Genomic DNA, 14,853 nt, shown 5'->3' on the forward strand with positions numbered 1-14,853 from the left:
TTTTCTCTTTGCATTTAAATCCCTCCATGATCTGACTCCAATGACCTCTTACACAATCACACACGGTCCTGAACCTCCTGGGGCAGTTTTGTTAACTGACTTGTCAGCCATGACCCTTCACCCACCCATGTCTTTGTTCCTGCTGCACCTGAAGTGTCCTCTTGCATCCTGTCTATCTGGCAAACACCTGCCTGTCTCTCACACTCAAAATGTAGGTAGACTGACTTCTCCCAACTAAGGTCCCCACAGCACCTGTTCACGGGGGTTCATGGATTAGCTACAGTTTGTGAACCTGCTGAACTGCAAGTTTTAGAGTGTGTGTATGTGTGTGTGCGCACGCGTGTGCATACAGGCACTTTTCTGGAAAGGAATCCTGAGCTTCCAACAGGAGATCTCAAAGGATCAACTCCATGACCCAAAAGGTTAAGAAGTTATCTTTCTCACAAGGAAAAAATATTTCTTTCAATTTCTTTAATTCTTTATCTGTATGAGATGACAGATGTTCGCTAAACTGACTGTGCTAATCATTTCATGATGGATGTAAGTCAAATCATCATGCTGTACACCTGAAACTTACACAGGGCTGTATGTCAATTATACCTCAATAAAGCTGGAAGGAAAAACATTTTTTTAAATAAAAATACTAAAACCAGAAATTTTTTTGAAATAAAAGCCAAAAAAGGTTATTCTTCTTGAGCTGACCATTGAGCTGGACACTTATCCTGCAGGCCCTTTTCTGTTTGCAGATTATACATCAGTGAAAAGTTGAAGAAAGGTTAGGGAGCAGCATCGTAGGCCAGACCCTCTCGTGACATCCCCACTTTGTTGCACACTGTGGACACGTCTCCCTTTTCTTTTTGACCACAAGTCCCAGAAGGGCAGGGACTGTGCCATCTCTACATCCCCCTGCCCAGGCCCAGGACAGGGCTCCCCTCCCCCAGCCTGCCCCGTCAGAACTTACTACAGATCAAGGCCACAGCCATCCGAAGCAGCTTGAATTGACACTTCATGCCTGACCAGTTCTAGGGAAAAAGGAGAGAGAGTTCCATTAGTTCCAGATCAGACCACTCCTCTGCAGAGGTAACCCGCTTAGGAAAACCTGACATTTAAAAAAATCATCTCCATTAAATCCTGAATGAGCCGGTCGTGGCTTTGTCCCAGATCACACCAGCATGGCTTGGAGATTTCAGGCAACGGTAAGTTTATTAGTGTCATAAACGCTCTCAAGCTGCACGAACAGAGGGAGAGAATCTAGATCCTGGGAGATGACAGTCCTTGTTTCCCTCACACAGATGTCTGACGGTTGCCTCAACTGCTGGGTCCCACGGTTCCAAAGGGATGCAGGACAGCAAAGCAAGCCAAGTTAAAGCAGAGCCATCAGGATGATAAAAGAACTCAAAATCCTCCATCTGAGGAATGAATGAGGAGACAACTCAGGGGTCAAGTTCATTGCCATCAAGTATCAAGTGAGTCAACGCAAGGAAAGGGCATATTCAGTGTAACCTGTAAGCGGAAGACTCAACGGATGAAAACTTCAGAGATTTTTTTTTAAGCTCAGGATAAGCTTTCATTTCTAATAAGCTGAGCTGTCCAAAGATGGAGTGATCCATGGGATGGTGAGTTTCCCATCATTGAGGGGTTCAAATGGGGGCTTCGCATCACTCAGAGGGGATGCTCAAGAGAATCAGGCATTGGAAACAGGGTGGGCCAGATGGCCTTCAGACAAATCCCTCTTTCCCCTGAGAATCTCTGAACACTCTGAACCTCCAAAGCAGATAATCAGAGCACAATTACTCACCCTACAAAAGGACTGTTCAATTTACAAAAGACTGCGCCACAGGGCTCCTTTGAGGGGCACTCCTGCAGCGCTTTCAAAGCTCGATTCCATTTACCCAGAAGCAGAAACGAGCCTGGAATCTCCCTGGAACACATCAGTCCTAGGGAAGGAGGCAAGTGGGGACAGCCGGGGCTTCTGTTCCCTCCCACCCACCTCCCCTGCTTCTGCTGCCTGGCCCAGGCCCAGCTCAGGGGCACGTCTTGAACTCCTTTGACATTGGGGGACCCATGCGTGAAACTTGACAGAGGCCCTGAACGCTGGCATGTACAATAATGTCTACGGAAGCTTCAGTGGACCAAGCAGGATGCCGGGAAGCTGCCAAAAAGACAGAGAAATCCTGCCACATTTGGCTTCTTGCCCTTTGCCTCCCTATTATTCCCTATTATTCCTCAATGACCTGAACCTCACAAAAGGCGAGGTGAGTGACACACGGCCCCACTTTAGGTGGGGGAGTCTAATCTCTGCTTGCTGACGTGTTCTGTGCTAAGGAGCAGAGGGCAGGACAACGCTGTCACCTGCTGGCATCTGCCCACAGAGGACCCTCGCTGGGAGACAGGCAACAAAATGGGAGTTGGTGCCCTCCACCGGATCTGGCCACCTAATCCAAGCTAGTTCATTTGGCCGAAGGTCGGTGGCGCCTCAGCTCCTCTCCAAGATGAAGCCCAAGGATGGGAGGGTCCTTGGGAGTCACCTGATGGGCCATCTCCACCCAAAGGGACACCCCTGCCAAGAAGCTGACAAAATGGCCCTCCAGCCCCTGTGACCGGGAACTCACCACCTCCTGAAGCAGCCCCGTGAAGGGGCTCCAATCATTGAAAAGTTCTTCCTGCTATTGTCCGGCCAGGCTTTGTCTCCCTGTGAGGTCCACCCATGGGTCGTCATTCTCCGTTAAATGTGACACCCATGTTCACAGCAGTGTTATTCACAACAGCCAAAAAAGTGGAAGCCAGCCAAGCGTCCATGGATGGATGAATAGAGAAACAGAAGGTGGTATATCCACACAATGGAATAGTACTCAGCCTTCAAAAGGAAGGAAATTAAGACACATGCTACAACTTGAATGAACCTTGAAGACACTACGCTAAGTGAAATAAGCCACTCACAAAAAGACAAATAGTGTTTGATTCCACTTATACGAGGTACAGACTACAGAGGTCGTCAAATTCATGGAGACAGAAAGTAGAATAGGGGTTTCCAGGAGCTGGGGGAGGGAGGAATGGAAGTTGTTAAATGGGTATAGAGTTTTTGTTTTGCAAAATAGAAAGAGTTCTGTGGACAGATGGCGATTCATATGGATAGGGAACACTTCTAAGATCCCTTTTCCTCATAACAACCCTCTGAATATTTTACCTGAAGTCTCTTTCACTGTGTTCTGAGTGATAGTATCAGGCAGAGTAAGTCTAGAATGAATTGGCCGCTTTCTCCTTCAGCTGAGGTCCAGGCCCCTCTGGGTCCTATCTGGGATCTGTCTAAAAAAGCACTGTCTGCATTTTTGGTCTGGCAAGACCACTGGTGGGGTGGCTCAGAATTCCTTTTTTCTAGTGTCCTCATTTTTAAATCTGAGATAACAACAGTACCTAGCTCATTACCACCTCATGGTTTGTTGCGAAGGTGAAATGAATTAATATGCGTAAAGAAGAACACTGTCTGGCATGTGGTTAAGAGTCATCTAAGTGCCTGATAGTATCTGGACCTGGGGCAAAGATGGTGAGTTTGCCCTGCAGAGCGGCTTTAAAACTTCAGAATCTCTGCTAAGCCAGACAGAGAAAGACAAATACTGTATGATATCACTTACATGTGGAATCTAAAAAATTCAACAAACTAGTGAATATAACACAGAGAACAAATGAGTGGTTACCAGTGAGGGGGGAGGGGAAATATAGGGATGGGGGAGTGGAAGGTACAAACTATTAGGGGGTAAGACAGGCTCAAGGATGTATTGTATAATATAGCCGATATTTTGTTATAACTGTAAATGGAAAGTAACCTTTAAAAACTGTATAAAAATAAACAAAATTTTTTAAAGAGAAGTTTCAGACTCTCAATGACCTTGGAGGAGGCCGGGGAGCTCCTGTTTTGCAACATGGCTCCCAGAGCCAGCTTCATCTACCATACCTGCCCAGCCCTGGAAGGCACTGGAGTTTCCCAAGCTGATCCAGTCACCCCCCTCTGATCTGCACTTGAGGGTCCAGGAGGGCAAGTGCAAGGTCACAGTGAGTTAATGTCGAGCTTGACAGGGTTCCCAGTCCAGGGCTCTGTCCGCCCACACTTCCAAGGCAGGGTCACATTCTGTCTGTCCATGCTGGCTGCCCCCAGAGCTGAGCCATCATCAGTAAATGAACAGCCTCCCAGCAGCTGAGGGGTTAAACTAGAAAGTCACTCCTTTCCACCAGCTGCCTCAGCTTCCCCCCTCCTCCCCATTATTCCCTCCAATAAAATAAGCACAGTGAAACAACAGGAGAGAAGGAAAAAAATCTCACACAGAGCCAGCGCTGCTGCTGCTATAAATGTTGAAAAGCCTGCAGGCCCCTGGGGAATATAAACTTTTTTCAGGTCCTTTAATTTCATTCTCTACCAGAGCCTCACAGGGTGAGATGGTAACTCACCAACGGCAAACAAGGCAGTAACACGTCCCCTCGGCACCTTGCTCACCCAACCAGTCAGGAGCTCAGAGGCTGAAACCCAGGCGAGAGGTTCTGTTCCAAGACAGCTTTACATAACCCCAGTGGAAACAATTTCTTGTCAAATCACTTCAAGAAAACCCAACACAGGAAACAAGGAAAGCGTGACACAGATAAAAAAGAAAGCATGACACAGATAAAACTACATTTTATTAAGTACAAATCCTACAGAAGGATTTGTACTTAATAAAATGAACCTTATAACAGAAATCTTCTGTGACTTTTTGACAACAATCTTTCCTTGTGCTTTGACAGTATGGTTCCATTTGCGAAAATTTAGTTCTCAAATGTTTTAGAAAAACATCTATCATATGGGGCAAAGTTAAAGAAAATATCTTGTATATTTAAAAATGAGGGCTTCCCTGGTGGCGCAGTGGTTAAGAATCCGCCTGCCAATGCAGGGGACAGGGGTTCGAGCCCTGGTCTGGGAAGATCCCACATGCCGCGGAGCAACTAAGCCCGTGCGCCACAACTACTGAGCCTGCACTCTAGAGTCCACGAGCCACAACTACTGAGCCCATGTGCCGCAGCTACTGAAGCCCGCGAGCCTAGAGCCTGTGCTCTGCAACAAGAGAAGCCACCTCAATGAGAAGCCTGTGCACCACAACGAAGAGTAGCCCCCGCTCGCCGCAACTAGAGAAAGCCAACGCACAGCAACAAAGACCCAATGCAGCCAAAAATAAATAATAAAATAAAATAAATAATTTTTTTAAAATTAAAAATAAATAAATAAAAATGAAACTCTGCCCTATGGGCCCCAGCAAAAGGAATTAATAAATTATTCAATTATGTGTGTCTTTATACTGCTAGAATTTAAAATAAGTCTTGATTACAGGTCTTTAATGCCATCCAGATCATTTGCTGAAATATTTTCTAGATTTATTCCCTTGATGTAAACAAGCGTTTTGAAACTCAGAGTGTTTTTTATGAAAAATAAGACATACTTTCATTTAAGGCAGAATCTCTCACTTAAATAGAGTCCTGAGAACAGAAGTGTTCAACATTTTTCTGTTATGTATCTGAAGCATAAAGGACACATTTTTAGATTATTCTCTGTCCAGACATCAGGTGGAATTTATAAAGATAAAGAATTATATGTATAAAAATATATAGAAATACACACATATACATACAGGGTCTCCCAGCTGTCTGGTGATGTGTCACACGAAAAACATTTTCACATCCATTTTTTTCATGTCTTTCTCACAACTACCTTGTGAAGAAGGCATTACAGATGAGAGAAGAGTCCCTGAGAAGTTAAGGAACTCACAGCTATTGAAATGGTGATAGCAGTCCTCAAATCCAGATTTCCTGGATGTCAAGTGCATGTTCTTTCTCCTTTTTGTTCTGATGAGGTGCTTTACTGGGACACACAGACAAGTCTTCATTTTGGAATTGAAAATCAATAGTCTAAACATATACACCCTACTATATATAAAATAGATAACAAGGACCTACTGTATAGCACAGGGAACTCTACTCAATATTTTGTAATAACCTATATGGGAAAAGAATCTGAAAAAGAATAGATATATGTATATGTATAACTAAGTCACTTTGCTGTACTCTTTTTTTTTTTTTTGGCCGAGTGGAATGTGGGATCTTAGTTTCCCGACCAGGGATCGAACCCCTGGCCCCTGCAGTGGAAGTGCAGAGTCTTAACCACTGGACAGCCAGGGAAGTCCCTGCTGTACTCCTGAAACTAACAAAACACTGTAAATCAACTATACTCCAATATAAAATAAAAATTAAAATAAAAAAGAACTCTCCCCATACATTTGCTAACATTCTGGAAAAAAAAAAAATCGATAGTCTATCTATTAAGTTGAACCACATGAAATTGCCAATGCTTAAATGCTTCTGACCCATAGAAATGGCAATTTCATATGGTGTGTCCTCTGAATTGCTGGGCACTGAGCTAGCTTGGGTAAAGGCAGCCTCTTGATGAAAGGAAACTGACCTTCTAAGGAGGAAATGAGTGTTTTTCACTGTCCAATAAGCACCACACAACTTTCTAAGGGAAAGGCTACCTTATGTCACACTCCAGGGGCCCCCAAAGCTCCCCGTTGGTCAGGGAAAGCCACGTCCTTCTGGAAGACCGCTGGGCTCTCGGGTGGGACAGCTTATCTGCAGAGCCACAGGCTACTTGCAGAAAGAAACATAAACAGGAAGAAAACTGCTCTCACACCCCCCTCCTCAACCCCATGCCCCAGCCCTCGGTCCTGGGTCCTCCAGGTGGTCTGCCCTCAGCACAGGAACTCCTGGGGCATGGGGCTGCTTCCCAGGCGGTGGGAAGGGGTGGAAAAGGTCATCGGTATGAGTCCTGTTTGCCTCTTCTTTCTTACTTGGGCTGGCTCATCCCCTTCATACACAGATGCACGTTGGGGGGAAGGGGAAGGGGAGGGTGGCCTTTCCTCCCCCTGCAGAAAGGAATTGGGGCAGGGGGAGGGGGGAGTGGCAGAAGCAGAATTCAGAGGAAAAGCTGTGTCTGGGGAAAGCTGTGGCACTGATACGGAATGACCCATTTAAAGGGCCACGTGAGGCGGCCCTGGGCTCCCAGGTGTTTAGCAGACCAAGCCAAGCACCCCGTGTGTAAACACACTGTCACACACCCACCCGCCCCTGCTGTAGCTCTCTTTCTCTCTCAGTGTACAAAGGGGACTTTGGTGCAAAGAAAGGCAATGGTGCTGAGGAGTAGGCCAGGTGAGAGTGGCAATAATAGTGAAGAAATGGGGGTGGGACTTCCCTGGAGGTCCAGTGGTTAAGACTCGTGTTTCCAAGAACTCCATAAACTGCTGTCACTGAGCATTCACACATCTGCCACGTGGGTGAAGACAGTGATGGAGGAGAGAGGTGAGAGCAAGAAGACCCCAGAGAGAAGCTACGCCTTTCCTGACAGTCCCTCCTGCCCTCCTTCCCTCCCTCCGGCCCTTCCCTCCCTCCTTCCCCCCAGTTTAGTGGGCACCCTCTGTCATGTGTCCAGCCCTATTCCAGGCACTGGGGAAAAGGTGAGTAAGATCTGGGCTCTGCCTGGAGGCTCCTGGGCTAGTGGGGGCATCAGACAGGGTGAGCCAAGCACTGCCAGTGACTCCTCTTTCAGCCTCCAAACTTCAGACTGCTTCTAAAACAAGGAAGCCGTCTTGGCCTCCTCTGAGACTAAGGATGGCTTCCAATTGCTTGCCTTGAAGATCCTGTCTCTATTCTGAGTCTACCCCGGCCTCTTCTGTGGGGAGTCAGGAATTAAGTTCACACTTATACTGAGTGGTTATTTTCACTTTATGTCATTGATCCCATCTCATCCCATTTCACAGATGTAGACACTGAGGCACAAAGCAGTAAAGTCATTTGCCCAAGGTCACTCTTTAGGAAGTGGGTAGCTGGGATTCAGATCTAGGTGGAATAACAGCTCCTGCTCTTAGCTAGTTACACTAGATTGCCTTTCAGGAAAAGGCAAGGAAGAGCATGAGAAACGGAATGACGGCGTCCAGTCGCTTTGAGGGGCTGGTGGAGGAGAGTGACACTAGAATGATTGCCAGGAGATGTGGGTTCAAGTCCCCATTTTGCCACAAATTTGACTGTGGCTTTGGACAAATCACTTAACCTCTCAGAGCCTTCTTTCCTGTTTGGGACTTTTGATGAGATCATCTCTAAGATCCCTTTACTTTTTTTTTTTTTTAATTTTTGGCTGCGTTGGGTCTTTGTTGCTGCACGCGGGCTTTAATAATAAAGTGAGTGGGGGCTACTCTTCATTGCGGTGCGCGGGCTTCTCATTGCTGTGGCTTCTCTCGTTGTGGAGCATGGGCTCTTGGCGCGCGGGCTTCAGTAGTTGTGGCATGCAGGCTCAGTAGTTGTGGCTCACGGGCTCTAGAGCGCAGCCTCAGTAGTTGTGGCGCACGGGCTTAGCTGCTCTGAGGCATGTGGGATCTTCCCGGACCCAGGCTCAAACCCATGTCCCCTGCATTGGCAGGCGGATTCTTAACCACTGCGCCACCAGGGAAGTCCCTAAGATCCCCTTACTTTTAACAACCAATGACAAACAACAAGTTACAATTACGACGCGTGCTAGTAGTCAAGGATTTAAACTTTTTAAAGGCACTGAGTAGCAGAGTTGGAATAGGAAGATGGGCAAAGCCATGGCTGGAGAAAATATGAATCATATATGTAAGGGCCCCACTGGAAGTGTCCCAGCAGAAGGTGAGGAGTGTCCTTGAACTCAGCTACTGGCCAAGGCCACCTGGTGCTTGCCAAGCCCGGGCTGGAGCGTGGAGGAAGATCTAAAACCCAGCTCCAGCAGATCAACGCCAGGCCCAGTGACAGCAGAGGGGAGGACAAGAGGGGGCTGCTGGGACAGGGGGTGCTCACCATCACGATGTTGGCCAGATGGGCAGAGACAAGCGCATACACCCCTCCAGAGGAGCCCACCACTGGTGCGGTCATGTCAGCCACAGACACCGCCAAGGACCCTGGTACAGAGAGAGACGGAGAACTCAAGGATGCTGGAGTCGGCTCCCCAGCCCAGTCCCAGGCCCTCGGATGCTGCAGCCTCGGGGCTGAGACCCCAGAGCGAGAGGCTCGCTCTCTTCCTCCCTTGATCCCATGTCATCCCGGAGCTTCCTAGAAGATTCATGTATGGCTGAAAGAACCATTTGGTTCAAACTTCTCCTTTTACAGCTGGGAAGCAAAGTCTCAAGGAGAGAAGTGACTTGCCCAAAGTAGAACTCTGCCACCCAGATCGTCTGCCTGGCAATCCAGCCTCCCCTTGTGCTATCTCAGGGTTCTGAGCAACGACAAAAATAGTAGCAGTAGTTCTTGCAGAAATAGCCACCCCTTACGGGGCACTGTGTGTCAGACACCGGCCAAGCATTTTACAGACATCCTTCCCTTTGACCCTCAAGCCCACCCTTTGAGGCAGGCACTAGCAGCCTCACTGCAGAGATGAGGAGGCTGAGCCCAGAGTCACCTGGTAGGAAGGGCTGGAGCCAGGATACGAGTCCAGGTCTGCCCGACACAAAGCCCGTGTGCTCTCGGCCTCTCTAGCAGCCACTCCCCAAACTGGGTCAGAGGTCAACCTCCACCCTCTACCTTCCCTCTTTCTCCTCAACGGCATCCAAAAACCTGCCTAGCATCACCTCCAACCGAGTGAAATTACAACAGGCCAACAGGATCTCCAGAGCGGGGCTTCTTTGGAGGGAAAACGTCCTTGAGAAGTCCCGGGGAAGAGAGAAAGATGATGTCATACCCTCTGGGGGAAAGGAATGGTAGAGACTCTTGGTCTGGGGGATGACAAACTTTCATCCTGGGAGGGAAGCTGGGCAGAGAAGAAGATGGGAAATGTATTGTTCTGGTCTCATTTAAGTGTGATCAATGCTTTGGTTTTCAGGGAAGGACACAGGAAACTAAAAATAACTGGGAGTTAGAACCCAGGGCTCAGAGGATGAGAGGTGGCTGGCCTGGGTGAGTGTGCAGAAATCACCACTGGAAAATGCCCGCAGGCTCAGGAGCCAATTAGCTGCTGCCTGGGTGGAGAGAAGAGGGACAGGCAGAAGGCCAAATTCTGCAGGCCCTACAGGGGTGGAGGGTTCACTACTAGGAAGAGGCAAGGCCCGGCCCGGGAATCAGCGTGCCTGACACCCTGGGCGTGGAGAGGCCCCTGCAACGTCATGTGCCTTCTCCCTGGCTTGTCGCCACCCCCAGACCACTCTCAAGGCTTCTTGGCTCACTGAGATCCTTGGAGGAAGAGATCCCCACAACAGATTCTTAGTCTCAAGGAGAATGTCATCTCTCAGGAAAATACAAACCGTCATGAACTAAGGACACCCAAGTCCTTCTCCCCTCCCAGGGCAACTATAAATCTTTCTTCTCCCCTTTCATGCTTTCCCTCTGGCTTTAATTAGGTATTGATCTATTGTCAGATAACTTTCTTTTTTTTTTTAAACTGCCTAGCCATGGGGTCAGCCCTATATAACAGGAAAAAGAAAAAAAAAAAAAATCCCAGGGTGGCCAACGGGCAGGCAGCGGGATCTGCATGACAAAGGATTCCCACGCTCTCACTCTCCCTGGCGGCAGGGCTGGCTGCAAAGGCTGCATTGCAGGGCTGCACAGGGCTGGCTGCCCATTAATTACCGTCTGGACAGAGGAAGCCCCAGCCTCCTTGGGGCTGGCCTCTTTCCTCCACGTCAGTCCCCACAAACCGGGCCAGATTCTGCTCCCTCGGCCTCCCCGGTGGGATCCACCAGGACAGGGAGGCGGCAGGGAAGCCCCCAGGGTCCAGCTTCTGTGCACTGACCTTTCCCTCACCCTAATGATGGATGAGAGTCCTGACCCCAGGACCAGAGGTCTGGATTGTGGCAGGATTATGGGATGGGGGCGTGACTTCCTACTTGTGTGACCCTGGGCACAGCTCCTGAATTCTTTGGGCTTCAGTTTTCACATCTGTGAAATGAGGAGGTTACTCTAAGGCTTTCCAACTTTTGAGCAGTGAGACATTCTTTTCAAAGAAACCTGACTCACACCCCTGCCCCATGGTGCAGAGAGCTGCTCTGGCTGAATGGGGGTGGGACCTGGGGAGTAAAGTTTGCCACCCACTGGAGGGCATCTCAAGGGTTCCTTCCAGATCAGAAATACAATAATCCAAGTCTTGGCCTAAGATCCAGGGTCTGAGGTTCAGATCCTGGTTCTAGAATCTGGAAGGTGACAATCTGGATCCACCTGCCCTCTATCTGTGGTAGAAAGACTTTCCTTAAGTGACTGCAGATTAGCCCTGGGCTATAGGGACTAGGAGAGGTCAAGTACAAATGTGGGCATGTATGCATATCAATAAAGCCAGGGCCAGGCAGGATTACAGTTCAATAAAGGCCAGTGTGAACTCCTGGAGGTCATGGGGGCAGAGGACGGGGAGAGAAAGGCGAGCCGGAGTGACATGCCACACCTGTACACAGCAGCAAACCAAAGGATCAGTGCTAGTCAAGGCTATGAATTTTCCCCCAAAACCCTGGGTCCATGCCAGCATGGGGATGAATTGGTGACTTTGCCATAATGCACAGCTGTGATAATTTTAGCCTAGAAAATTTAAAGCAGGTGTTCTCCAGCATCTCCCTTAGCCATTAAAAAAAACCCAAACAAATCCAAATAAAAATTGACAGAACATCTACCTTTAAGCAGTACAACTTTATTTATGTATGTACTCTTTCACTTGGTTTACAAATATTTGTTCCTTATCATGTACCAAACCCTGTGCTAGGCTCTGGGGATGCATCCATCGCTTCTGATCTATATAATCTATCATAAAGCTGGGCAGAGCAGCGAAGAGACTGGATCTTAAAGTATTTAAACTCAGCCCTGTAATCATTGGCCGGAAGTGAGATGCACGTTGGCTTCAAGCATTGGCTAGAAGCACCGGGCGGAGGAAGGGTTTCCACTCCAGTTCTAGGGCTTCTTGGCTGAGCAAATAGAGTGATTTTACCTCTTTGAACTGCCTATAAAATGGGGGTGTCGGCACCTACCTCATAGGAATGTTGTGATGAGAAGAGCGGATAACATACGTGTGAACCATTTATCACATACCTGGACTACTAGACACGCTCAGCAGAGGTTAGTTATTATTGTTACAAAATGCGATGGCCTTGGATTTGGAATATTTTCATTGGGCAGGTATTAGAGAGCAGGGGTCAATGTCTATTACGACCTCCCTTGGTTTCTGACAAATTATGTGCATAAAGGATAAGGCCTGCCTTTTCATTCTCATAACACTATGATAGTGTTAGAGCACAGCCTTTGGGGTCAGATAGCCTGGATTAGAGCCCAGCTCCACCACTTATGACTGTATCTTCTTAGGCAAGTCACTTAGCTTCCCTAAGTCTCGGTTTCTGTATCTGTAACAGATGGAGAGTAACAGTTCCTGCCTCATGGAGTTGTCGTGGGGATTAAATACAGCCTGCACAGGACAAGCACCTGGTAACTGTTGGCTATCTGGTCAGGGTCTGGCTGTCTGAACGGGCCCCCCCTCTCTGAGGAGGGATGCACACAGAGCAGAGAGGGAGGAAGGGGTACAGGCAGGTCAGTCAACTCAGTCCTGGAGATCAGTGATTTGATATGCGGTGACCAGAATGCCCTCTGCTCTGAATCAATGACTCAGATAGAACAGTGCATGTCATTTGCTTTGCAATACAGTCCCACACCCTCAGGTTTAGTTGGAAAGCCCCCGTCTGCCTTTACACCATCTCCTTCTGTACTGGCATCACTGGGAAGTGATACCTGCACTGTCTTCCCGCTGGGTGTCATCTGGTTTGGGCGAGGCCTGAGTCATCTTGAATCTATGTCTGCCTTCTAGGTTACTGGCACTCCCATCTAATTAACTACCAACTGCAAGTGTTAACGAGCATCTTTCCTGTTCCTCGCCATTAACCATCTGGGTCTCTGAGTATGTAGGTATGGAAAATGTGGCTCTAAATCCCCAGATGTCGACACTCAGGGGTGTGTCGGTGGCTAAGTAAGTCTGGCACACAGAGATGCTCATCAGACCTTTTTTCAAGGATGCAGAAGGTGCTGGATTCTGGGAGAAGCTGGTGTGAGTGCTGTCCAAGGTGGCCAAGTTTTTAACCTCAGCACAGGAGTGAAGGAGACAGTGCTGGGCCAATCTCCCAGGCTGAGGGTTCACGAACTAGCAGACCAGCCTCTCATGGGATGGTGGGGGGAGGGGGTGGGACCCTTCCCTCTTTGATTCCTGAAGTCATTCCACTTACTTCCAGGGTCCCTGCCTGCCCACCGTTTACAAGGCTGACGCTGCCCTGCTCTCCTGGTGACAACTTCAATGCCACTCAGAAAGGATTAAGATCTTACTTAAACGTACACACAAAGCTCCCCTGGGCACAGCTGTCAGGGGGGAAGAGCTGAGGCGGCAAACCTTGTAAAGAAAAAAGCCGGCGATAAAGTTGGAAACATCACGAGGGAGATTCCTCTGTTCAGAAGCCCAGCTGGTGCAGACTTTTCCTGCAGAAATCTGCTCTGCTCTCCCCACCTCATCCCAGTCTACCTCTCCTGCCACTGGGAAGGGGGATAGGGGGCTGGCCACTATCCTCAAGGCCACAATGATCACTATCATCACCTGCCACGTGGGCTGAGTCAGCCAGGGCCCCAGACTCCTCCAGCTGGCACGAGTGCTCACTACCTCCTAGGCCAGACTCTCTCCGGCCGGCAGTGAGTCAATCAAGGGCCAGCCCGGGCAGAGGCAAGATCCCCCTTAGGGTACAGGTGCTGGCCTGGCCAGGGGAGGTACCTGGCTCCACCCACTCCTTGGATGTCCCCACAGGGATCTCACCTCCCTTGCACGGTTTATTTCATCCTTCACCTCACTCCGCCCTCCTCACGCCTGGCAGGCAGATCTCATCAGTTCCCTCTTAAAGCTTAACAGGGCCAAGAGAAGGTAAGGCATTTCCCCAAGTTCGCACAGCTGCAACACGGCAGTGTAAAGACTGAAACTCCGGTCAGTCTGCCTGTTCCAATTCCTGTGCTCTCCCCTCCTTTGTCATCCCATGCCTCCCTCTCTGGGTGGCAGTTCCCTTTCCAGCCTCCCCGGGGAAGTGGAGAGATTTGCCTGGAGGACAACCCTAGTAGTCAGGAGCCTGGATGGTGAGGGTCCTCTGGAAGTTGGGGCTTGCTTGACCTCATGGGGTCTCCTAGCCGCCCTGGGGAGGTTCACCCCTGGGGACACGGGGCCCACCTGCCTACCTGCCACGACACCAGCCACATAGACAAGCGCAATGCGGGTTGCTCCGTGCACCATCTCCAGGGGTACCCCCACCAGGAGCTGCAGCACCACGTTGAGTCCCAGGTGTTCTATCCTGTACAGAGAGATCACATTCATTCATCCATTCATTCAGCATGCCAAGATGCCGGGGATCCAGTAGTGAACAAGACCCTATAGCTGGGAGTTCCCTGGTGGTCTAGTGGTTAGGATTCAGTGCTTTCATTGCTGTAGCCCGGGTTCAATCCCTGGTTGGGGAACTGTGATCCCACAAGCCGCGCTGCGTGGCCAAAATTAAATTAAAAAAAAAAAAAAAGACCCTATAGCTGCCTTTGAGGAGCTCACAGTCTGGGGGGGGTGGAGGGGAAGGAATTACAATGCAGATAGACCATTTTGGAGTGTTCCTTCCACCCTCGCTGCCAGCTGGGACAGGAACACAGGTACAGGGCTGGGTGGTGACTGGCAGTGTCTGCACTTGCCAATGAGGGGCTAACAACGGTCAAGATCCAGCAACTCCATCAGTTGACACAAGAGAAGCTGAGGCTCAGAGAGGGGCGCTGACTGACTTAAAGTCACACAGCTGGTTAGTGGTC

General features: G+C 49.1%; 1 protein-coding gene across 1 annotated transcript in view; it reads right to left on the reverse strand.

Moving 5' to 3' along the window:
- The window catches only part of RHBDL3 (rhomboid like 3), a 45,208-nt gene that overhangs the window by 4,338 nt on the left and 26,017 nt on the right, over window positions 1-14,853 (reverse strand). The window contains exons 5-7 of the mRNA XM_036837118.1: window positions 14,245-14,357; window positions 8,881-8,981; window positions 962-1,022 (exon numbers count right to left, since the gene is read on the reverse strand). Coding sequence (XP_036693013.1) covers window positions 962-1,022; window positions 8,881-8,981; window positions 14,245-14,357 — 275 coding nt within the window. The remainder of the gene's footprint in view (window positions 1-961; window positions 1,023-8,880; window positions 8,982-14,244; window positions 14,358-14,853) is intronic.

This window comes from Balaenoptera musculus, chromosome 20 (genome assembly GCF_009873245.2).
Source record: "Balaenoptera musculus isolate JJ_BM4_2016_0621 chromosome 20, mBalMus1.pri.v3, whole genome shotgun sequence".
Classification (NCBI taxonomy): Eukaryota; Metazoa; Chordata; class Mammalia; order Artiodactyla; family Balaenopteridae; genus Balaenoptera; species Balaenoptera musculus.